Raw genomic sequence first — 26,846 nt, forward strand, 5'->3', positions numbered from 1 at the left:
GAGAAGATTGGGTCCCAGTGTCTGGTGTCTTTGTATAGAGGTGTGGGGGGGGGTTGGTCTGATGGGGGAAGGGGGGGCTTGTGGAGCCATGAGGAGGCATGCCTGCTCTCCTCGGCCACACAAGCACTGGAAAGATATTTATCCCCTCCCGTTAGCTGTTGGGTTTCTTGGCGGGCTACAGTTTTACCATAAAACAGGTTAAATTTGGCTGTGAGCCTCACTAAAACGTTTAAATTTCTAACTCAGTTGCTGTGGAGGTTACGGCTGGCTACCTGCTCTTTATCCCATTTCTGCTAAATCTAGAAGAGGTTGAATTACATATTTTTAAATTTTTACCCTCTGACCTATCCCAATCTCCCATTTTTGAAAATTAGATCTCTGAAAATTTATAGTGATTTAATGTTTATTTTTAACATTTGCATTTGGCACCACAGTGGAAGATCACATCACATTCAAGATTTTGATTTAGTGTTGGATAAAATTAAATGCTGAATGGCTTTTGTGGTTAAATATTTTCAGACTGATTCTCTACTCTCAGCGCCAAAGTGCTTACCAACACCTCACACAGTCAACCTGATGGCTTTTCCTTTGGGTGGCCTCAGTGTGTACACACAGCAAGCTGTTGGCGAAGACTGCATTTACTACTCAGAGCTTTTTGTCAATGGTATCAGGATTCAGGGTGAGGAATGAAGTACAGCTGCAGCTTTTCCAGGTTGGGCTGCAGTGCTTCATTGATGTTGGGCATGAATTGGAAATGGCTAAGTCTTTTTTTATTCACTCACTAGATGCGAGTGTCACTGGCCAGGATAGCACTTATTTCTCATGCCTAATTTCCCTTGAGAAGGTGGAGGTGAGCCGCATTCCTGAACTGCTGAAGTCCATGTGTCATAGATAACCCTATAGTGCTGCATTAGGGTTCCAGGATTTTGATTCAGTGATAGTGATCAGCACAAACCTGAGTGTAGTCCAGGTCTTGCTGCTTATGGACACGGGCTGCTTCAGTATCTGAGGAGTCGCAAATGGTGCTGAATGTTGTTCAGCCATCAGCAAATACCCCCACTTCAGACAATTCCAAGAAAGGACAGTGTGTGTGGCTAGACAGAGAACTCCCAGATAGTTGTGTTCCCATGCATCTGCTGCCCTGGTCTTTCTAGGTAATAGAGGTCGCATGTTTGGAAGGTGCTGTCAAAGGATCCTTGGTGAGTTCCTGCAGAGCATCTTGTATACGGTACACAGCTTCACCTGTGCATCGAAGGTGGATGGAGTGAATGTTAACGGTGCTGGATGGGGTGCCAATCAAGGAAGCCGTTTTGTCCTGGATAGTGTCAAGTTTCTTGAATGTTATTGGAATGGCACTCACCTTGGCATGGGGTGAATATTCCATCACATTTCTGACTTGTGCCTTGTGGATGGTGGACAGGTTTTGTTAGTCAAGAAATAAGTTACTATCTCCAGGGTTCCGAGCCTCTCAGCCACTCTTGTAGCCACAGGATTTGTACGGCTGGTCAAATTCAGCTTCTGTTCAATGGCAACCCTCAGGATGTTATTAGTGGAAGATTCAGTGATGGCAATGCCATTGAATATCAAGGGGAGATGGTTAGATTCTCTCTTGTTAGAGATGGTAATTGCCTGACACCTCTATGCTATGAATATGGCTTGCCATTTGATCAGCCCAAACCCGAATGTTGTCCTGGCCTTGCTGTTTATGGACACCGGGCTTCTTCAGTTTCTGAGGAGTATATTGAATATTGTTCAAGCATCAGCAAATACCCCCACTTTGGACCTTATCATGGAGGGAAGGTCATTGATGAAACAGCTGAAGATGGATTCTACCCTGAGGAATTCTTGTAGCAATGTCCTGGGACTGAGGTAATTGACCTCCAACAACCACAACCATTATTCTCTGTGCTAAGTGTGACCCCAATCAGTGGAGAGTTTTCGCCTGATTCCAAATGACTCCAGTTTTGCTCAGGCACCTTGATAGCACATTCAGTCAAGAGCAGCCACTCTCACATCACCTCTGGAATTCAGCATTTTCAATTAAGGCTGTGATGAAGTCAGGAGCTGAGTGGCCCTGGCGGAATAAACCTGTTGGGCTTTAACCTGGTGTTGTTAAACTTCTTATGGTGTTTACCCCAGTCCAACGCCAGCATCTCCACATCATGGAATCCAAACTGAGCACAAGCACGCAGGTTATTGTTGATGGCCCCTCCTATCACTTTGTGGCTGATTGACAATAGACTCTTGGGACAGTAGTTGGTTGAGTTGAATTTGTCCTGTTTTGTGTACAGAACATACCTGGGCAACTTTCTACATTGCCGGATAGATGCCAATGCTGTAGCTGAACTGGGACAGCTTGACTAGGGATAAAGCTAGTTCTAGATCACAAGTCTTCAGTATTATTGCTGGAATGTAGTCAGGAACCTTTGCAGTATCCAGTACCTTCAGCCATGTCTGATGGATAGCACAGTGGCACAGGTGATTAGCACTGCTGCTTCACAGTGCCAGGAACCCTGGTTCAATTCCGGCTTTGGGTGACTGTCTTTGTGGAGTTTACACATTCTCCCCTTGTGTGTGTGGGTTTCCTCTGGGTTACGGGAGTAGGGCTTGGGTGGGATTGTTATCAGTGCAGGCTTGATGGGCCGAATGGCCTCCTGCACTGGAGGGTTTCTATGATTTCTTCATATGTAGTGAGTCGAATTGACTGACGTTCGGCATCTGTGATGCTGGGGACTTCTAGAGGAGGCCTGGGTGGATCATCTACTCTCAATTTCTGGCTGAAGACTGTTGTAAATGCTTCAGCTTTGTCTTTTGCCCTGATGTTCTGTGTTCCCCTATTATTGAGTATGGGGATTTTTTGCATTTTTCTCCCCCCGTGAGTTGTTTAATTGTCCAATATCAGTCACGTAGACCAGGTGGTCATGTGGATGCTGGGGTGATACAGATATATAAGGGATCTCATGTCAGGGGTGCGGGGGGGGGGGGGGGCTGGGAAGGGAGGGGCGACTGGGAAGACACATAGCATGTAAGGGCTGCTCAGAACTAATCCTAAGCCTCTATTGTTCTAAGTCGTTGGTTGACAATCATTATCACCCAGTACTCGATGTCAGGAGTTGGTCGAATGGCACAGGGACTTCACATTGACCTGCTCGTGTTTGACAAAAATACCACAGACAATTGGACAAAATTTGAGACAAAGTGATGCATCGAATGTCTATTGGATATTTCCAAGAAGGTACAGGTGTATATTTTATTAAGCAAAGCAAGCCTGAGGCTGTCGTGAAATTTGAATCGCTTGTTTTTCAATAGAAGGAAGAGTGTGAGGATCACCTATTGCCAAAAATGTTTGAGCACATATGCATGCCAGTAAAATCATACTGGATAGACAGTCCTACACTGCGACTCTGAAAATCCTCGCAAGAAAATGTGTGCATGGCATTCTCACTGACGAGCTTGTAAAAATTGCATTGTGTGCGTAGTCCATTGTGATGTTGTCCTTAAACAGCTTCTTAGCGAGAAATATCCAGGGGATTTTACTGATGATTTGGGGGTGGGGGCGGGAGGGGGGTGGTGCAGGGGTGACAGATCTCCCACTATACTGTATACAAATGACGCCACCTACTGGCGAGATTCACATTACAGCCTCTGGAGATTGGCGTGACTGCACAACTCAGCAGCAGCTGGTCTCATGGGCGAGCTGAGACTCCACCCACCCTCTGACTGGCAGGATTCACAATTCGGCCTCAGTATTGCACAGAGTGCTATAAATTATCACCTTGATGATAAAACCAGTGAGAAAATCACCCATTTTACCACTGGTTTTACACTTAGAAATATTTTGAGAAAATGCTGTCCCGAATGTTGCAATCAGCCATCAGTATCTGTTTTCTGAATGAGCAGTCAGAAAAAAGCAGCAAGGAGTTAAGGTGGGAGAAAGACAGTTTTACGGTACAGGGCATATCCTGTCTTAACTGTGGAGACAGCAAGAAGTCTCACAACACCAGGTTAAGTCCAACAGGTTTATTTGGTAGCACAAGACACCAGCTTTCGGAGCGCTGCTCCTTCATCAGGTGAGTGGGAGTTCTGTTCACAAACAGGGCATAGAAAGACACAAACTCAATTTACAAAATAATGGTTGGAATGCAATAAACACCGCTCGACAATCACCAGGCAGGAGTGTTCTCTTCCTGTTGGGGATTAACTGTGGAGGCTATCATTCACAGAACAGAACTCCAGCAGCCTTCCTATGCCACCAGCCACATTGCAGCCAGTCACTCCTCCAAGATGAGGAGCACGAACAAGGTAAACAAACTGGAGCTCAATCAGAGCAACCAAAACAACTGCAACAACATTCTGCTGTCAGAGTGTCAACACCATCAGGGAGAAGGTGACATTTTCACTACCTTAAATATTGCCTGCAGCAACGCAAAATTAAGAGTTAAGATCAAAACTGGATCAAAGTACAATGTACTGCCCAGACAATTGCTGCGGAAAGTAGGGCCATACGTAGCACCAGAACCTAATACTCAGGTGGACCTCGTGGTATATGGCAGACAAACAATAGGCACAGAAGTTGTGTGGCCGCTCTCCGTTGCACACAGGGAAGCTTCCAATTTCATATAATTGACAAAAATGTAAAGCTGCTCTTGGGTATCTGGGACAGCATCACACTGGGCTAATCCACTTTGGTCTAGATGTACACAGTCTGCAGCACCAGGTCCCAGGAGTGATACACTACAACGACCCATTCAACTGCGACTGCTTTGGGAAGCTATCTGTATCATACCATAACAAACTCAATGAGACATTCTCGGCCCCTCCAATGCTGCAATACTTAAATGTTGGAGTACCTATGCTCCATCAGTAGTTTTTTCCCAGCATAGACTTGACACAGTCTGCATCCGAAATGGCAGACCAGCAGCCTTTGCATCGAGGGTCCTCACTGACACTGAGACTCGTTATGCCCAGATCAAGAAGGAGCTCCTCACCCTGGTTTTCGCTTGTCAGAAATTCCATGATTTGATATATGGTCATCCCATAAGAGCAGAGACAGATCATTAGTCATTCATAACTATTTTTCAAAAACCTTGTCAAACTGTTTCTGTTCGGCTACAGCGCATAATGCTCATGCTGCAACAGTACAATCTCACTTTCATCTACAAATGTGGTAAGGAGTTGCACTTGTTGAAGCCCTTTTCAGAGCCCTGCCCACCACTGGCTGGGCAGTTCACGAGGAGGATGTTGACGTATAAACACGATGACTATGACTATAAAGTTGCTTTCCTCTTGTCAAATCCAGGAACTCAAGGATGTTCTACAGTCGGATCTCACATGCAGACAGCTTCACAATGACATTGTGAAAGGCTGCCCCTAGTTCTCAAGGGAGCTTCCCCACCAGCTCCACACGTTCTTCTCCATGAGAGATGGGTTAACTGTACAAGATATATTTTGCGTGGCCAGTGATTCGTCATCCCCACTTCTCTGCAGAGGTACTATATCCAGCAACTCCACCAAGGGCACCCAGGACAGGAAGCAATCAGATACAAGGCAAAGGAATTCCTAAATCTATGAGAACTTAGTATCCAGATGTGCATCATGCAGCACACTCAAACCTCATTAAACCAAAGAGTCACTGTTCCTACATAAAGTCCCGAACCTTCCATGGACTGTCATGGTGGCTGACAGCTTTGAATGGAATGGTAAGCGGCACTTGGTCCCAGTTGACTCGTACTCCGTATTGTTCAAAATCATCCACCTGCCAGCCATGAAGAACAACACGGTCATAATCAAGCTCAAGAGACACTTTGCTACACCCAGCATCCTCAGAGGATAATGAAGGACAATGCTTGCCAGTTCATGTCCAGTGAATTTGGGAACTTTGCACACACTTGGGGCTTTGGTCACAGCGTGAGTAGTCTCCTATAGCCACAGTCCAGCAGCCTGGTGCAATGGGCAGTATGCTCAACCAAGCACTTAGTTGAGAAATGTGCCCGAGACCATACAGGTTACTATGCTGCACTCCTCAGCCTGCAAAATATGTCGAGACAGGATCTGCTCTAATCAGCACAGCAACTGGTCTCCAGAGGCTCCAATACTACAATCTCCATAGCCAAGGCCCTCTTGTGGCCAAACATCAAAACCAACGCGAGCGGTGTCCTCATGGAGCATTGACTTAGGGGAAAGAGCTATTCTGATTGAAATTCTCAGAGACTTTGCCCTTTAGCACCTGGTCAAATAGTCAGGATCCAGACCACACGCAGCCATGAAAAACTGGCAGTGGTACACAGCCATGGCCTGCAGCCAAACAGTTAATGATTGCCTTGGACGGTATCCAGTACGTATAAAAGCAGTGTCACCTACTGCAGATCTGAACCAGCACCATCAACCACCACAATACCACAGGCATCTGGCCTGCAATCCAGTCCTCTACACCAATGAAAATGGAGGCTACTCCACAGACTTGATGCCATTCACACTGAGGACACCAACCTAAATGCATCTACAGCATAGCCAAATGGCTATTGGTGTATAACCAAACCAAATACAAGATTCCAGCAGTATAACCAAACCAAATACAAGGTTCCAGAACTATGCCATGGACTAGCCTATACCTGGCCTTTGAATTTTAAAAAAGTAGGGATTTGGGGAAGGAGACACGATGGGCTATGCCATCAGCTGCAGCAGCCAAATCCATGTTTTGCGCAATGATTATGTGTTGTTAGCCTGTTCAATATATATGGTATAAATAGTTTTCATCCAGTGACTTCTCGCACACCATTCATCGTAGATGTAGACTGGGTGTAATATGGATGCTGGGATCAGGTGGGTACATAAGGGATCATGTGTCAGGATGCGGGATGTCTCCCAATAGCACAGGCAGACAAAGAGCAGCTAAGAGCAGCTCTGAGTTGACAAATCTTGACTGTTCTAAGTCTTGGTCTCCAGCCATTGCAACTCAGTACTTCTACATTTCTCAACTGGATGTGGCAAGATTTCAGATCTTAGATCAGATGGTTGTGCGATCACTTAGTCCTGCCTATCATGTGCTACTTCTAGAGTTTGGCATGCAAGTAGTCCTGTGTCATAGCTTCACCAGGTTGGCATCTCAATTTTCGTTATGCTTTGTGTTTTCCTGACATGCGTCTTCACTAAACTAGGGTTGAAGACCAACTTGATGGTAATGACAGAGTAGGGAATATGCCAGACCATGAGGTTGGTTACGGAGTGTGGTTGAGTACAATTCGGCTGCTGATGAGGGCCCACTATACCTCATGGATGCCTAAATTTGAGTTGCTAGAACTGCAAAGCACTTCAATTTTTAGCTGCTGGTTTGATGCTCTTTCTGTCAGAAGCCTAGTTGTTTTGTTTGTGACCACAGGTCACCCAGGAAAGATACACAACATTTGGCAGGAATTGATGGACAAAGTAAAGATTTTGTCAAATGCAAAAGAAAATGGAGGCTGCAGGAGCGATGAACATGTGGGGCTGAATTTTCACTTTGGCGGCATGAAACAGGAGCTGGGTCTTTTTCCCAGTGCCAAACAGCCATGACCTAGAATTTTGACCAGACTGTCTCTCTTAATTGGCACTATTCTGAAGAAGAACAGAGGAGTTACCCTGGTGTCCTGGCCAATATTTACTCCTGAATTATCACAAGAGAACAGATTACGCAGACATTATCATATTGCTGTTTGTGGGAGTTTTGGTTGTCATGTTTCCTGAATTACAACAAGCTGTAAAGTGCTTTGAAAATGGTTGTGAAAAATGCAATATAAAAGCAAGTCTTTTCTTCTTGTTGAATGTAGTAAAATGTCCCAAGGCACTTCACAAGAGCTTTGTCAAACAAAACTTGACACAGAGCCAAGAAAGGAGATGATAGAACAGGCCAGAAAACATGGATTAAAGAACTAGCTTTTAAGAAGCATCTTCATGGAGGAAACTAGAAAGCCAAAAGGGCAGAGGTTTCCCATCTCACCAGCAGTGGAAATATATCAGGCAGCATTTTTCCACCCCCTTGCATTAATCGAATAGCATAGTGGGATGGGAAATATGAGCGAGAGGCGAAAAGTTGGGCTCGCACCCAATTTCCCGCCTTTCCCAATATTGCCGGCCCCATTCTGCCAACATGATCAGCCTTATGCCCGGGAAGAGCGCGAGGCTGATTTAAAAATTAATCGGCCTATTTTTTATTTAATTAGTGAGCTCAGGACACAATAGTCCGGGCTATTGGAGGTCCACAGCGGTGAGGATTACAGATGATCCCCACCAGTGAGACCAAATGTGATGGCCTCGCCAGTGGGGACCAGAGGCCCCGGTGGTCAGGGGAGGGACTAGCACTGCCAGCATGGGACCCTGGAAGTACTCACTGGGCAACCTGGCACTGCCTGGTGGATAGGGCCTGAGGGGGCAGGACCTGAAGGGACGGGGCTAGACAGGTGAAGGTGGGAATGGGGAGGAGGAGGTCCGTAGGAGGCAGAGAAGGAAGGAACTCTGCATCAGGGAGTGGGGATGGTGAACGGGGGGGGCGCAGGTAAGAGATCGGAGGTATCCGGTGGAGGGATGGCCATGTCTGTGGGGGGTGAACAGGAGATCTCACGGTATACTGGAGCTTGAGTGCACTGGTGCCCTGATCAGTCTGCGCATGCATAATAGCACACCTACAGTAGCTGGCTTTCCAGTGTGAATAGGCTCCAACCACTCTCCGTGTGCGAGAATCAAACTTTGCCTTATTTTTTTTCCTAAGTGCTATACGATCATATCTGGGAGCTCGCCCAAAAATGGGCATGATTTTCTCCCGTTTCCACGCTCGATCAGCACTTATAATTTTTTTGGGAAGATCATACATAGTGTTTGCCTATCTTTCATTGTGCTGCTCTTGTGGCTGCTCTGATGCCATGCCTAGGTTGTCAGGCAAGACTAGTGGAAAGGGAAGGGAGGTGGAAGGCATGCGCTTGACTGGAGGTAAGTAAGGGGAGGGCTTGACAGACCTGTATGGCTGTGGGAGTGAGGGGGCGGGAGGTGACTGGAGTCTGGGAAGGAAGAGGTGGACAGACACACATAACTGTGGGGGGTGGAGATGACAATCAAAGGCACAACGAGTAAGTGTGTTAGTGACTGGGGAAATGTGCACCACGCAGCTGGGGCCAGAAATTAAAAGCAGTCTCTGGGGCAGTGTGCACCATGCAACAGGGCTATACCTGACATGCATGACTTGGTCCCATTCTAGAGGGGGAGGAGGGCCTGTCGGTCATGTGCACAGCATGGTGTGCAGGACATAGTCAGTTCCTCACATATTTTGGTATTGGTGTCTCGGTACTGGGTGGCAGATAGTACTGTCACAGTCAGGGAAGGCATCTATAGCTTGTAAATGGGGAACTGTTATCCAGAAGGGGGACATTTAATGGTCTCATGGTGTGGTTTCTGATAGGTCACTGTGCATAGGAGCTCCCTGAGGAGGAGTGGGGTTGACATGGGGACATCCAAATGGTTCAGTGTGGAGGACAGGGGTATACCGGGGAGGGGGGTTTGGTGTGTGGGCAACTCTGCTACCTGTGCTGAGTTAAGGCTGTGCTACAGCTGCAAGGGAGGACTTGGGGATGGAATGGCTGGAAAGAGGGCAACCCAAGGGCTTCACAATGCCTCCCTAGCTTGTCAATGGAAGGTGATCATTGTAGGTTAAGGTCCAATCATGTTTCTCAACTATTTTTACACAGACACAAGGAGAAGTGCAGAATGCAGGCAATGCTGCCTTCTTCACAGCTTTCATGTAACGGAGGAGAAGGGCCCATTGTCATCAGGCAAGGCAAAGGGAAGAGCTTCATCCTGGGGAGCATGAGCTGGCAGGGCCCCATGAAAACCTGGAAGCTAAGGCAGAGACTCCAATTCCGCGGAGATGTTTGGCGTGACCTGGGGTGTACCAAAGATGCCTCACTACTTGTAGTTGTTTCTCTTCCTGCACCTAGAGGTGCTGAGCAGACTTTCATCTGTTCCCAAGGTGAGGTTTTTCCTGAAACAGGTGGCTAGCCTGTTGCCTTAGCTTGAGCGGTGTCACTCCACACAAAGCATGGTTGACTAGGAGCCTCTCCTGCTCTTACTGCTTGCCATTGGCGCATGTTGGAAGGATTTTGTAGGTTGGTACTCAACCTGTTTGACCACATCATGAACACACCACCCTTGGCCAAAACCCAGAGCTTCTGGCTCAGAGGCAGTGGTTAGCACTGCTGTCTCAGAATGCCAAGGCCTGAGTTCGATTCCGGCCTTGGGTGACTATGGAGCTTGTATGTTTCTCCTGGTGTCTGCATGGGTTTCCTCCCACAGTCCAAAAATGTATAGGTTAGGTGGATTAGCCATGATAAATACCTGGGATTAGGGCAAAGGGGAGGGCCTGGTGTGATGCTCTTTCAGAGAGTCAGGGCAGATTTGATGGACTGGTTGGTCCCTCTCTGCATTACCCACTGCACCACAAGACCCCCATCCCCATACTTGTAGATGAGCAAGAGTCAGTGCCACAGATGCCTTTGCTTGTTAATGGACGTGGTGGCTACATTCTTTGAGAGGACCTTCATACGCATATCCTGGGAGGTCATCTATTGCCAGTGGCTCTAAAGATGACCGCCACACTCAACTCATTTGGAAGCGGCTCATTCCAGGGCTCCCTGGCGACATGTGCAGATTATCACATTCTTCTATTCATAAATGCATACAACAGGTCACCAATGACCTTTGCAGTAAGGCACATAATAATGTTTAGTGTTCCTAGGATGAATAAAGCTGATCTGAATGTAATTCCACAATTCCCAGATGGAATATGTGGCCATTCTGTAATGGGTTAAGAAGTCCAACAGCATTTCCCCAACATTTCAATGCCTATGGCAGCCTTCGAGAGGCAGGAACAGCACTGCAGACACCAGTGCACTCATAGCAATATGCAGGATCATTGCAAGGCATCTCAAGGAGGACGATCATCAACCACTGCTTATCGCTTGAACATCTGAGGACTGATCTGAATCTGGACTAAAGCATCTCTCCAAAAGCCATCTCTCATGCATAAATACAGTTCTTGCTTCATCCTGATACTGATTCCCCATGATGTAATTCTGTGATATGACACTCACAATCCTTACTACATGCATCTCTAATTTCCTGTTTAATGTCATCCTCTACCTTACAGTTACTGTTTGGAAGGGTAGAGACAATTCCCACTAATGTTCTCTTCCCTTGTTGCTTCTTAGCTCCATCAGACTGATTCTATGGGTGGGATTTTCCGACCGCACTCGTCACGAAACTGGAAAATCCCGCTTGAGGTCAACAGACCTTTCCATGGTCTGCCCCTTGCCACTACGATTGCCGTGACAGACGGAACAGGATAATTCGCCCCTACATCTTGATTTTCTGAACTAATGTGTTTTCTCACTATTGCACTGATTTCATCCTTTACTTACAACACCACTCAACCTCCTTTCTCTTTCAGCCTGTCCTTTCTAAATATCAAATGCTCTTGGATATTCAGTTCCTTGGTCACCCTGCAGCCATGTCTCCGTAATCTCAATCAAATCATTAAGTTGCCTACCTTATTGCCAATGCTCTGTACGTTCAGATACAATGCCTTTAGACTTGTCTTTTTAACATTTTTACACATGGGGGATGAGGAGGTTGGGAGGCCAGGTTTTGGAGAGCAGATAGGAAAAACATAGGGGGATGAATGGCGTGATGGGTTTGCCCTGATGTGCATATGGCACCCGCTGATGAATGAACCCTTTCCCCTTTCAAAAACAGCCTTTGCACTCTGGCACACCTGACACTGCATTTTATGGCAGTGGAGAGGATCGAGGCCTTTAAATGCCAATCAACTGGGCAGCGAAGGGCCTTAACAGGTTATGGATGGGATAATTGCCGGACAACTTACCAGTGCCTCATATTATGGGGAACAGGTAGAGGTGGGTAAAGCACCCAACATATTTTACAAGACTCCTCTGCGTTGCAGAAGGCGGCCTGGAGATCGGCAGGATGGTATAAACTAGCCACAGAAATGGAGAGATCGAGGAGGACTAGAGACCTGGTAATAGGGTGGCACGGTAGCACAGTGGTTAGCGCTGCTGCTTCACAGCTCCAGGGACCTGAGTTCGATTCCCGGCTTGGGTCACTGTCTGTGTGGAGTTTGCACATTCTCCTCGTGTCTGCATGGGTTTCCTCCGGGTGCTCTGGTTTCCTCCCACAGTCCAAAGATGTGCGGGTTAGGTTGATTAGCCATGCTAAAATTGCCCTTAGTGTCCTGAGATGCGTAGGTTAGAGGGATTAGTGGATAAATGTGCAGGGATATGGGGGTGGGGCCTGGGTGGGATTGTGGTCGGTGCGGACCCGATGGGCCGAGTGGCCTCTTTCTGTGCTGTAGGGTTTCTATGATTCTATGAATAGCATTATGCTGTACTCCTATTTGACACGTAACAGTTATTCCTGTTGTTTTGATGTCATCAGCAACTGAAATGACATGATATCCTCCATGTCAAGTTTGAACTGTTCCTCCAGCTAGCACTAACATGTCTTTGATCCCCCCACGAGTCTTTCATGGATGATAGATCAACTGATAAGGGACCAGACCAAGGGAATGTCAAATGAGTTTATCCTAACAGCTACATAAAAACGGAAGTAAATTATAAGCGACAAACTGACTAGACACTAAGATAAACAGATTGGAGGGTATTTTAACCTGGTAAGGTGGATAGGTTTGAAAGTGGACAGCAGATTAGAGCCGCTGAAATTGCTGGCATGTCAGGAAACTGCCAGGAATCTGCCAACTTCCATTTTTAACCTGAGCATGATCTACTGCACATGGGAAACTGAGAAAGAAAGACTCTACGAGAAGGCTGAGGCTATCTAAGGAAGTTAAAAGATAGTATCAAATTGTAAAAGGTGTACAATGCTGCAAAAATTAGCAGTAGGTGAGAAAATTGGGAACATTTTAGAAACCAGCAAAGGATGACTAAAAATAAATAAAGAGGGAGAAACTGGAGCATGAGAAAACACTAGCAAGAAATATAAAAACAGATAGTAAAAGCTCATACATATATATAAAAATAGGAGTAGGGATACTGAGCATTGGTGCCTTAGAAATACTAATAAAGTTGGGAAATATTAATAAAGAACAAAAAACAAAGAAAAGTACAGCACAGGAACGGGCCCTTCTGCCCTCCAAGCCTGTGCCAATCATGATGCCCTAACTAAAAAAAAACTTTCTGCCTTTACTCAGTCTGTATCACTCTATTTCCTCCCTACTCATGTACCCATCCAGATGCTTCTTACATGTTACTAATGTACCTCCTTCTGCCACAGCCGCAGTGCATCATTCCAGGCACCCACAACTTCCTGCATGAAAAACTTCCCCCGCACATCTCCTTTGAACTTTCCCCCCCTCAGCTTGAACCTGTGCCCCCTTGTAATTGACACTTCTACCCTTGGAAAAAGCCTCGAACTGTCCACACTGTCTATGCCTCTCATAATTTTGTATGTGATGTGGCTATGTGATATTTAATTCTGTCCCCAGGAAGACCCCCCCCCCCCCCCCCCCCACTCCATTGGCCATAAATTCCGAGACCCAACTTATCTCCATTGTCTCCTCCTCTGTAATTACCAAAGCAGAGCTGTCTGGAGTCATTAGATATCACTTCTCTGCCTCTCCTTTCCTGCAAGGATAGAAAGAAAAAAAATCTATGACTGTGAAAAATAGGTTGTTTTGAGAGGCTGGAAGGATAATGTTTATGGATGGTCACCGTGAAAGATAGGTGTGACATTGCACTGAAGATGAGTGTCAATGGTGACTAGTCAGGTGAGAATGTCAGAAAGAGCCTCGACAGAGAGAAATGCATACATACATCAGCAGTTTCTGAGGAGTGATGGGCAGGAGAATACTTGCAAAAGCAAGTCAGGGCAAGATGCATATCAGGATATAGTTGAATGTGCCAGGCCACTCATCTTTCCTGTCCTGATGAGATCATTGAACATCTGTATCCAGAAACAGGACACTGCTGCACATCTTGACATCTGCTCATTCTAATTGGTCACGAACCCCAGAAATAGAGCACAAATGCAGTGGTTACATTAACAGGCTACCAACAGGCTTGTTGAAACTTCTGGGTTTCTGACACTCTGCTGGATTCCCCCATAGCGAGTGGATTGGAAAGTTAAGTTAAACCATCGTTTCTGAAATTCTAAGTTATTGAATCTTGCGAAAAAAGATATGTATTGAAATTGAAATCTATTTGCTGCAGTAAAAACTTGCTGTGTTGAATATCCTCGAACACAAATATGATTAGTGGAAATAGCAATGCCTGAAATTCATGCTAAAAGCATGTTTGCCATTATTGTGCTTACCCTTGAAATAAAAAACTGGTCAAATTCCAGAGTTAGTTGACAATTTCCAATTAAAATCGAACAGTAACAACAGAAGCTCTCTCAAAAGGTGAAAATATTCAATTTTACACTTAGCAAGGAGAAAGCTAACAAGTAATGATAAAATCTTTGAGGCTCAACTCCTGTTTGACGGAAGCACCGATTAGAAAATTAGGTGCCAAGGTCAATCCACCAAACTGTGACATTCCTGATTTTCTGGTAATTCATTTTAATGATCAGAGAATCAGGAGTTACAAGGGCGCTGACCTTCCTGTCTGATCTTTTCACTATACTATAGTCCCATCGAGACCCTGTCCTGAGCAAAATCTTAGTTAAGATTTTCATTGAAAAAAAAATTGATCAAAAGGTTAACCAACAATTGAATCAAATTCATTTCTTTAATTAAACAAAAATCCTGGAGCAAGAGAGATAGAAATCTGCAGTCTCAATCATAAAAATGATTTTATTAAGATATTTGACGCTGCACATTCTGGTCACTTTCCCCAGAACTTTATTTGAAAGGCAATGCTGCAAAATGCCAAAATAAAGTCAGAAAACACAGGAAGCAATCGACTGGCCTTGCAGCATCTTTGGAATAAATATCAAGCTCATTGACCTGAAACATGATCTTTGTTTCTCTCTCCACAGTTGCTATCGGCCAGCAGAGCGTTTCTTGCATTGTCAATTTCAGATTTCCTGCACCTGCAGTGTTTTGCTCTTAGAATTCTGCCTAATGTGAAACTGGCTGATTCCATGTGTGTTGTAATACATGTACAATTATTTATATTTAATCCCACAAATTTGTACTGATTGTTGCATTTTAAAGGCTGAGTTTCCCAAACAACTGCTCCCAGCTAGTACTGCTGATTGTTTTGCAGTTCTTGGGATTTGGTCTATGTCTTCAAGGCAGCATTTATTATCCATCCCAAGCTGCCATGACATTTTTTTAAGTTTAAAGTTTATTTATTATTCACAAGACTTACATTAACACTGCAATTAAGTTACTGTGAAATTCCCCTAGTTGCCACGCTCTGGCGCCTATTCGGGTTAATGCACCTAACCAGCACATCTTTCAGATTGTGGGAGGAAAATCGGAGCACCCGGAGGAAACCCATGCAGACATGGGGAGAACGTGCAAACTCCACACAGACAGTGACCCAAGCCAGGAATCGAATCCGGGTTCCTCGCGCTGTAAGGCAGCAGTGCTAACCACTGTGCCGCCCCAGCGTAAACCACAAATTTTATGGTTTAAGCGTAAACCACAGATTCTGGGCCTTTGTTAAGGAAAAGGAGGAATGGCAGAACCCTTCCCTGAGGCATCTGGCCAAGCTCATTCCCTAGTACTAGGTCCAGTATAGCCCTGACTAGAGAAGGGGCTATACTGGACCTAGTACCAGGGAATGAGCCTGGCCAGGTCATCAAAGTTGCAGTGGGGGAACATGTGGCAAACAGTGACCACAATTCCGTACGTTTTCGGATACTCATGGAAAAGGACGAGTGTTGTCCTAGAGTTAAGGTGTTAACTTGGGGGAAGGCTACGTACAACCAGGTTAGGCAGGATTTGGAGCTGGTTGTTTGTGAGAGGCTGTTTGAAGGTAAATCCACATTTGGCATGTGAAAGTCCTTTAAAGGAGCAGTTGATCGGAGTGCAGGACAGGCATGTGCCTGTGAAAAGGAAGGGCAGGAAAGGCAGGATTCGGGAATCGTGGATGATCAGGGTAATTGCGAGTCGAGTTAAAAAAGATGCATACATGCGGTCTAGGCAACTAGAAACAGATGAAGCACTTGAAGAATACAGGCAAAGTAGAAAAGGGCTCAAACAGGAAGTCAGGAGGGCAAAAAGAGTCACAAAATGTCCATGGCAGCCAGGATTAGGGAGAATCCCACGGCATTTTATCCATATATTAGGAACAAGTGGGTAGCTAGAGAAAGAGTTGGTCCACTCAAGGACAAAGGAGGGAAATTATGCGTAGAACCAAAGAAAGTAGGTGAGATCCTTAATGAGTACTTTGCATTGGTATTCACAGAGAGGGACACGTTGTTGGTGGTGTCTCAGAGGGATATGTAAATCCTTTAGAACCAGTCATCATTACGAGGGAAGAAGTGTTAGGTGTATTAAAAAATATTAAGGTAGACAAATCCCCAGGGCCAGATGGCATCTATCCCAGATTACTGAGGGAGACAAGAGATGAAATTGCTGGGCATCTAACAGAAATCTTTGTTTCTTCATTGGCCACTGATGAGGTCCCAGAGGATCGGAGGATAGCCAATGTTGTCCCGCTATTTAAGAAGGGTAGCAAGGATAACTTGGGTAATTATAGGCCAGTGAGCTTGATGTCAGTGATAGTGAAATTATTGGAGAAGATTCTTAGAGATAGGATCTATACTCATTTGGAACTGAATGGTCTTATTAGCGACAGACAGAAGGATTTTGTACGATAGAGGTCATGTCTCACTAATTTCATGGCGTTTTCTGAGGAGGTGACAAAAATGATTGAAGAGGGAAGGGCTGTGGATGTTGTCTATGTAGACTTTAGGAAAGCATTTGCAAGCTCCCTTGTGGCAGGCTGGTGCAAAAGATTAAATCACACGGGATCAGAGGTGAACTAGCTAGACGGATTCAGAACTGGCTTGGCTGTAGAAATCAGAGGGTAGCGGTGGAAGGGTGTTTTTCTGAATGGAGGTCTGTAACTAGTGGTGTTCCACAGGGATCAGTGCTGGGACCTCTGCTGTTTGTAATAGATATAAATGACTTGGAAGAAAATGAAGCTAGTCTGATTAGCAAGTTTGTGGATGATACGAAGATTGGTGGAGTTGAGGATAGTGATGAAGATTGTCAGAGAATACAGCAGGATATAGATACACTGGAAAATTGGGCAGAGAAATGGCAGATGGCATTTAATCCGGACAAATGTGAGGTGATGCATTTTGGTAGGTCCAATTCAGGTGGGAGCTATAAAATAAATGGCAGAACCATCAGGAGCATAGACACACAGAGAGATCTGGGCGTGCAGGTCCACAGATCCTTAAAAGTGGCAGCACAAGTGGAAAAGGTGGTGAAAAAAGCATATGGTATGCTTGTCTTCATCAGACAGAGCATCTGGAATAAAAGTTGGCAAATTATGTTACAACTATATAAAATGTTGGTTCGGCCACATTTGGAATACTGTGTCCAATTCTGGTCACCACACTACCAGAGGGATGTGGAGGCTTTGGAGAGAGTACAGAAAAGGTTTACCAGGATATTGCCTGGTATGGAGGGTATTAGCTATGAGGAGAGATTGAATAAACTGGGATTGTTCTCCCTGGAAAGATGGAGGCTGAGGGGCGACCTGATAGAAGTTTATAAAATTATGAGGCATATAGACAGGGTGAACATTTGGAAGCTTTTTCTCAGGGCAGAAATGACAATTACGAGGGGGCACAAGTTCAAAGTAAGGGGGGAAAGGATCAGCGGAGATGTGCGGGGCAAGTTTTTTTTTTACACAGAGTGGTGGGGGCCTGGAATGCACTGCCAAGTGAGGTGGTTGAGGCAGACACGTTAGCAACATTTAACACTTGTCTAAATAGACATATGAACAGACGGGGAATAGAGGGATACAGGCGGTTGGTCTAGATAGGACAATGTGATCGGCGTAGGCTTGGAGGGCTGAAGGGCCTGTTCCTGTGCTGCACTGTTCTTTGACAGTAATGCATCACTTGGATTTTTACAACAATGTAGCATCAGTTATGGTTAGTTTTTGGTGCCAGGCCACAAATTATCAGCTTTATTGGATTCATAATCTGCAATGGTTGGATGTAAATTTGCAACCACAGTTTTGCTAGTGGATCCATGATGTTCGCCCTGTCAGCATTCTTTTTGGAGCCTCAATCTGGGATTCTGCCCTTACATGTGTGAGTTCATCAGCAGCAAATCCGATATAAGCTTTATGTTGGAACACATTTTCCATTTCAATGTATTTGTTAGTACAGGCATGTTGCTCTGCCTCACTGGCACACGAGTTGTAACGCAGTCACCACAAAAAGCACAGATCACAGTCACATACCTGCCAGCCATGTAATTTACATTGCTGGAGGATGAGGAAACACTTCTCTTCTGTAGAAAGCTTCTTTCTGTCCCCCAGTACTATGTCAGCTAGATTTCTGTATCTGCATAGACAAGAGGACAAAAACAGAAATAATCATTGTAAATTTTGGGAGTTCCCAAATCACTGATAGCAACAAAGAGTAGTTAATTCACCAGCTTAGCAGCTACTTCAACACCTGCGCTCAGCACGCGCTCACGGGGATAACTCCTGTGCTCCTGCCATGTGACCTCTTTTCATAGAATAGAATAGAATCCCTACACTGCAGAAGGAGGCCATTCGGCCCATCGAGTCTGCACTGACCGCAATCCCACCCAGGGCCTATTCCCATAACCCCACATATTTACCCTGCTAATCTCTGACACTAGGATCAATTTAGCATGGACAATCCACCCAACACGCACATCTTTGGGTTGTAGTCGCGTCATCACGTTTTCACCTGAGCACTCGGTCTTCATCTTCCCCATTTAGTTGAAACACCCATTGGCATGAGATATGACAGTGTACATCATAGGAAGCTATATACAGGCCGTTGTGAGACATACAAGCCAAATGAGCTAGTGATGCATAACTATTTACATGTACAGTGAGGCATGACAGTTAAAATTCGATAGCCAGTTCTTAATGTTCTGAGTGCAGATGTTGACCTTTGGAGTAACCTATATGTCCACTGGTTTAAGGGGTCTGTGCCATAGGCTGGATGACTGAAGTTGGCGCTGGTTCTGATACCTTTAGAAGTTGATAGTGGTTGCGTACATAGTGGGCACTGTCTGAGGCTATCATGTAACTGTTCAGTTGTGGGCATGACTGTGTACCAACGTCAACTGGTCATGGCCACATGCAGTCAGGATCCTGAGCATTTGACCAGGTGTTAGAGGGCCCAGTCTGTAGGTACCTCGATTGTAGAGTGTCTTTCTTCTTAATCTGCGATGCATGGGGGCATCATTCACTTTGGCTTCATGTTTGGCTGCAGCAGAGTCTTAGCACTGGGAATTGAGGTCCTGGTGTGCCTGGAAAAGAGTCATTGTGCTGACGAGGGCAAACCTCTGTCGTGGTAGGTTAAGGAGGCTGAGGATTGAAGCAGGGCACATTTCTTTAGAAGATGCTAGGCTGAGTGAACCACTCATTCCACCAGACCCTTTGACTGTGGATATAAGGGGCGACTTGTAATATGTTGGAAGTCCTATGTGTGTGCAAAGATCCGAAATTCCACGAAGATGAATTGGTGAGCATTGTCTGTCATGAATCTCTGTGGGATGCTGTGTGTTGCAAAGTGTCTCTTGAGCTTGATGGTGACTGTGGTGTTCATCATGCTGGAATATGAATCAACTAAGACTAAATGTTGTTTACCATTCCATTCAAAGATATCAGCTGCTGTGAATGACCGTGGGTAGTATGGACCTCGTGTAAATGCAGTTCTTTTGTTTGATGCGGCTTGAATGGATTGTACGATGTGCATCTGGAAACTTCCCTTTCCATGTATGCATTGTGATTCTCTGGCTCTGTATCTGGCTGCTTTCAATCTGGGGTATCCCTGGTGAAGAGTTGTGTGTAGTACTTCTGAAGGGATGAAGAAGTGCTGGCCACACAGCATTAGTCCACTCTGTCCGGTTAGTTCATCTCTGGCAAAGAATGTGCAGAGCTCGTGGGGAAGCTCCCTTGACGACTCTGGCCAGCCCTTCATGATGACATCATGCAATTGTCTGCCTGTGATGTTTGCCTGGAAGGCATCTATGAGTTCCTGAATTTGATGAGAGGACAGCACCTCTATTGTCATGATGTCTATGTCGATGATCTGCCTGGTCTGCAATGGATAAGAAAACTTTGAAGAGGGCATCAGCCAACTTCAGCTCATTACCACGTTTGCAGATGCTGCAGAGATTGTCACATTGCAGCTTTAGTATCATGTACTGCAGTTGTGCAGATGCAGTGTAGAGAGGCTTTTTTTTTTAGATAATTATGAGTGGCTGATGACCCATTTCAACAGTTGTAGGACGACCATGTATGAAGCCATGAAATTTCTGACAGATCAAGACGTTCCTTTTCATTCTGTATATAATGAGTTTCAGTTCTGGATGCAGACTGCTGATATAATGTTGCGAAGTTGAGTTTGTGAAGTTGGAATTTGAGGTTGGTAATGCTAGATGAAAAAGACATTGTGTGGTCCCTTTAAAAGCTGGTGTTTTGTTTCAGTGCTTGGAGATTTAAAAAATGCAAAGTATGTACAGAGTCCAAGCTGAAACATTTGCATCAAAAAGTCAAGCAGTAGTCTCGACAAGACAACCTGTTTTTTAAAAAATTTTACCCAATCAATTTAAAGCAGGCACTCAGCTACCAGGAACCTATAAAATTTGAATTTGATGGTGTTGGCAACACCAGACCAATCCTATTGTAGAAAAAATGATAGGTCATCACAGGTATAAAAGAGAGTGGAAGGGGACAAAACAGGAGATACCAACTGCCACCTCTCAAGTCTCAAGAGGGAGAGAGCAGCTCTCAACTCTACAAGCTTCCGATATCTCTGAAGGGAATGCACCATCTAATTAGCGAAAGGTACCAAGTCAGAAAGAACTTTCAGACAGAGGAATCAGCAGAAGAACTCAAAGTTTTCGAAAGCTACAAAACCTGGTTGTACATTTTGAGAGCGACTGAATTATTTTTTTTTGGTTAATGAATGAGTATTGTATTCTTTTGAACAGCATTCCATTAGGATCCTATTTTATTCGGTATGTTTCTTGTTGAGTTAAAGTTCCCTGTTAGTTGAATAAATAAATGGTTAAATGTTCATTTTAAAGTGAGGGTCAGGTATTTCTGTTAGTTAACCACTAAATGTTACTGAAGAACAGTTCACACCATTCCACACACTTTTAACAAATACACTTTTAATAAAGAGGTATTCCTCTTTGGGGGATTTGGCGTTATATCTCAAAAGGGGGACAATCTCTGCATCGTAGCAATAAGTATGGATGCTCAAAAGTCAAAGTATTGTAGGCCCGGAAGGGCTGACAGTGCTTGTTTGAGTACTTTGAAGACTGCTGTGTGGTGCTCTTGCCAGCACTATTTTACGTCCTTTTGGAGAAGTGACAAAGCGGTCCAGTGACCTCACTATAACACAGGATAAACTTAGAAAGATACTTTGCCATACCAAGAAAGCACTGTAAGACATGCTTGTCCACAGGAATGGCCCTCTGTCATATAGTTGTTGTCTTGTATGGGTTGAGCTTTACACCATTGGCTGAGAGTAAATGGCTCATGTAAGGAACCTGTTTGTGAAATGCAGATTCAGGATCACTGTTAAGCTTCAGCAGTATGGTCCTGACTCTGTTGAGGATGAGACAAAGATGTGCATAATTTTCTTGCACAGTATGACCCCAGACCAGGATGCAAACAGTTGCTCCATGCACCACTGGAAGACCTATAGACTAGACAAAGAAAATGTTATTTGCCTATCGGAAGCATTAATGTGGTTAGTTTTGAGGATTACTCATTTAACCAGAATCTGCACCATGAAGGATCCTGAAAACCTTGGCATTTGGCACATCTCTTATCACATGTTCCACTGTCTTCATCAGGTGATGAGGTCTGACCAGCACCTTGTTCAGATTTACTGGGTCAATACATGTTCTGACGGTACCATCTATTTTTACTGCCGCCACCATTCTGAATCCCATTCTGCGGCCTTGTCTATGGGAGTTATGACACCTAATGCTGTTATCCAATGCAGCTCATTGACTACTTTCTCTTTCATGGCTATTGGTATTCTTCTCAGGGCACAGACAGTTGGTGGTACCGAATCATCTAGTCTCATGTGGTATATTACTGGTAGCGTACCAATGATCTCACAGTTGAAAAGGTTTTTTTTTACTCTGTCATCTCTGGGGTCTGGTGTTGTAAAACATGCACTTCTGGACTAAGTTGAATGAGCCCTAGTGTAATGCTGTCCCGAAACTCGAGTAGTGGCCTTACATTCTGATCATCTATATGAAACTTGAACGGCCCTGTGTGCAGTAGGGCTACACCATCCGTGTGGATGATTTGTCTGTCATAAGCCATAAGAGCTGTTATAGTGCTGGGGTTTGGTGCTGTATATGGGTCTAGTTTCTGTAACATTCGGCTGGATAATACATTACACTTTGCTCTAGTATCAATCTTTATCTTCAGTTTTGCAAATTATGTTGAGGGTGGTGAAGATCTCACCCTTTTTCTGTGAAAGTGTCGACACCTCCGCAATAGTGTTGTTGGAGGCTCTGTAGCTTTGCTGCTTTGGCTAAGCTCCACTTCCTTCACCTTATGGATGCTTCTACCCGTGTAGGACCAACCAGCTGCCATGTTGCTGATGGCAGGGAAGACTTGGTGAGTTTTGATCTGCAGCACTTAGCAAAATGATTCCATTTCTCACACTTGTTGCATCTTTTACCAAATGCAAAACAAACTTCTGTTCGGAGGGTGCTGGCCATTGCAGTTGGAACAGGGCACATCCTGTATTGTGCATATTTCCATTGCCTGCCTAAAATCTTTGCTTCTTTTTTCTGATTGTCTGTTTAACATATAGATACTGAAGGGGATGACTTTTATGCTTAAGACGACTTTCATGCTTAATATCATGGGCATTTTTACGCGTTTATATCGAATTTATGTTGCCCGGTAATGAATGATAGGAAATATTGTCAGCAGCTCACAGCAATGCGATGACTCATGGAGAGGCTCCTTGCACCCCCTAATCACTTCAGACAGGCTTAATCACTTTAGACTCCAGGCAGGGAAACATAGACAATAGCCCAACGGATTAGATTATTCAAGAAGTTCAAATCACAAAGGGAACCCTCCAGAAAGAGATCAGCCCAGGGGAAATAGGATCACTTCACCATTAGCCACAGATCAACTCCACCTATCTATAATGGCTTTTCAATACTTCGCTATTGTGTCACTGCTTAGTGTTGCAATAACCCATGTAGGTCCCATTCATGCTATCAGCAACCGCTTTGAATGAACCCATTACCATACATTTGGCGCGAAGTTCAAAACCCTATAAATTGTAAAGCGCACAATGGCCAGGGAAGCAGTTGGCGAGCAGCTGTCTTCCCCCAGGCCTGTGGTTTTGTTATTTTGAATAGGGAGTAACACTTGTGTTGCCTTTTGTACTGTACTCATGTCTGCTTGTCTTTTATGCTGGTAGGAAGCAAAAACTTCCCCTTACAGATACTAATGGTTATTTGTAATATTAGATTTTTTCTCACAGCAACTTCTTGGAGACTAAATCACTATGGATTCCACAAAATATGCAATCCCTGATTAGTTCATCAGTGAGAGTTCCAAACGCACATTTCTTTGCCAACATTTTCAGGAGCTGAGATGTTCTCTCCACAGCAGACTGTGGAATTTGACATCCTCAGAAACTCACGTACTGAACTTGAATTTCCACTAAATGGACTTAAGGCAGATGATCAGCCATGATCGAATTGAATAGCGGAGCAGGCTCAATGGGCCGATTGTAAGATTGAAGTGTGTTTGAGTTTGAAGGTGTTTATGTTTTTTTTTGAAACCTTGTAATGAAATTCTAACATTCTTGAATTTTAATTGTGTGTTGTACAAGTGTTGTGAAACCTTGCTTTATATAAAACAATGGTGAATTTACTGGCTGGAAACCCCCAATTGATCAAGAAAAAGACTAAAGCCACATTCCAGTAATTTAGGGCCATAGTCAAGGGTGGCTGCACATATGCATCATTATACCTTCTACATTCCAAAAACCAATGAAATGGGGGCAATTTTCAGCTCGCATCATCCATCAGGGAGAATGACGAGACTGGCGCAAAATATAGTGAGAATTGGGAAACGCGATACTTGCGAGTGAGATTACATTTCCCAATTTCCACGCCCCTCACCAGCGACGTAACGTGAATCCTGTCATGGAAGGTCAGGAACCTCATTTAAATACATCAACATATCATTAGCAAGGCTTCCTGCTGGGATTTTCCCCCTCACTGAATATTCATTTTATACAATAGCCGTATAAAAACGAGAACCTGGCGACCTCCCCTCCAAAGCAGATATTGCGGGTGACCACCCAAATCACCATCACCCTCCAGGGTGCCAACTGCAGAGCTGGCACTGGAGAAGACGTGCGAGACCCAGGGAAGTGAAACTGAGAGCCAATGGGGTGAGGAGTGGGTCATTGGAGGATGGGGTCGCTTGCAGGCCTTAGCAGTCCTTCATGGCTGTGAGCCTCTAGGTTCAAAGGGGTTTGAAGGCTGGGTTGCAGGCAGTGCTTCCTCTGTCTTCCTTGCTGGGCTTGTGGTGATATCACCGCAGAGGGATTGTCCTTCGAGAGTGGCAGCTGGAAAGTGGGTGGGAGCAGGTGAATTCACAGGGTCAGCACAGGGGGTGACTGTGAGGTCCCTGGATGGGGTCCCATGAGATGCCAGGCTGTATTGGCAGAGTGGGAGACTCTGACAAGGGGTGGTTCCCAGCCTCATGAGGGTCAATATCCTGAGATATTTTATAAATACATTAAAGGGAAGAGATAACTAGGGAAAGAATAGGACCCATTAGGGACAAAGAGGACAATCTGTGCATTAAGCCGCAGGATATTGGAAGGGTGTTAAATGAATACTTCTCTTCGTCTTCACTCAGGAAAAGGAGAACGTAGGTATTGAATTCAGGAAGAGGGACTGTTAGGAACTTGCACAGTTTGACATAAGAAATGGAAATTGGAGGTGCTGATGGGCTTATGACAAGCCCATCAAAATGGACAAATTCGCAGGCCTAGATGAATTGCATCCCAGGCTGTTGTGGGAGGTGAGGTAGGAAATTGCAGAAGCTCTGACACAGATTTTTAATTCCTCTCTATCCCCTGGCGAAGTGCCAGAGGACTGGAAGATGGCTAATGTGGTTCCACTTTTCAGTGGTAGGGAAACTATTAGAGAACATTCTGAAGGAGAGGATTAATATCCACTTGGAAAGGCATGGGTTAATTAGGGATAGTAAGAAGTTTAACAACACCAGGTTAAAGTCCAACAGGTTTATTTGGAAGCAAATGCCACTAGCTTTCGGAGCGCTGCCCCTTCGTCAGCTGGAGTGGATATCTGCTCTCAAACAGGGCATACAGAGACACAAACTCAATTTACAGAATAATGATTGGAATGCAGTCTTTACAGATAATCAAGTCTTAAAGGTACAAACAATGTGAGTGGAAATGCCGGCGTTGGACTGTGTTTACCCCAGTCCAACGCCGGCATTTCCACATCTTAATTAGGGATAGTCAGCATGGCTATGGAGAGGTCATGTCTAACAAATTTGTTAGAATTTTTCTAAAATGTGACCAAGTGTGTGGATGAGGGAAGTTCAGTTCATAGAATCATAGAATCCCTACAGTGTAGAAGGAGGCCATTCGACCCATCGAGTCTGCACCGACACCAATCCCACCCAGGCCCTATCCTCGCTTAGTTACCCTGCTGATCCCTCTAACATCCTGGGACACTAAGGGTTAATTTAGCATGGCCAATCAACCTAACATCTTTGGACTGTGGGAGGAAACCGGAGCACCCGGGGGAAACCCACGCAAACACAGGGAGAATGTGCAAACTCCACACAGACAGTGACCCAACCTGGGTCCCTGGAGCTGTGAGACAGCAGTGCTAACCACTCTGCCAACATGCTGCCCGTAATGAACACGTAACACGTAATGAGCATGTTGATGTAGTTTATATGGATTTTAGCAAAGCTTTTGACAAGGTCCCACATGGGATGCCGATTGAGAAGGTTAAAGCAAATGGAATTCAGGGAAATTGGTGAGATGGATCAGAAACTGGCTTAGTAATAGGACACAAAGTGACTGGATTCTGGTGCCCAGCGGTATACCGCAAGGTTCAGTACTTGGATCCTTAGCGTTTTTATAAACATAAACAATATAGATGAAAATGTGGTTAATAGTGAAGAAGATTGGTGTAGGTTGCAGGAAGATATAGATGGGTTGGTCAGATGGGCAGAGCAGTGGCGGATGGTATTTAACCTTGATAAGTGCGAAGCGCATTGGAAGAAGAAATAAGACAAGGAAGTATTTAATGAACGGCAAGACACTGGGAAGCTCAGAGGAACAGAGGGGTAATTATTCACAGATCCCTGAAGGTGGCAAAGCACGTGAATAGGATAGTTAAGATACTTGCTTTCATCAGTTCTGGTATAAGAGCAAGGAGGTAATATTGGAGTTGTACACTGTTGGCTAGCCATAGCTGGAGTAGTGTGTGAAGTTCTGGTAACCTCAGTATCGGAAGGATATGATAGCACTAGAGGGGATACAGAGGAAGTTCACCAGGATGTTGCCTGAGATGGAGCATTAGCTATAAGGAGGAACACAGGAATTAGGAGTGAGAGTAG

General features: G+C 44.9%; 1 protein-coding gene across 2 annotated transcripts in view; it reads right to left on the reverse strand.

Annotated features, from left to right (window-relative positions):
* The window catches only part of myo16 (myosin XVI), a 427,463-nt gene that overhangs the window by 43,158 nt on the left and 357,459 nt on the right, over positions 1 to 26,846 (reverse strand). For both annotated transcript variants that reach the window (XM_078221662.1, XM_078221663.1), the window contains exon 25: positions 18,432 to 18,534. In XM_078221662.1, coding sequence (XP_078077788.1) covers positions 18,432 to 18,534 — 103 coding nt within the window. The remainder of the gene's footprint in view (positions 1 to 18,431; positions 18,535 to 26,846) is intronic.

Source organism: Mustelus asterias, chromosome 10 (assembly GCF_964213995.1).
Source record: "Mustelus asterias chromosome 10, sMusAst1.hap1.1, whole genome shotgun sequence".
Classification (NCBI taxonomy): Eukaryota; Metazoa; Chordata; class Chondrichthyes; order Carcharhiniformes; family Triakidae; genus Mustelus; species Mustelus asterias.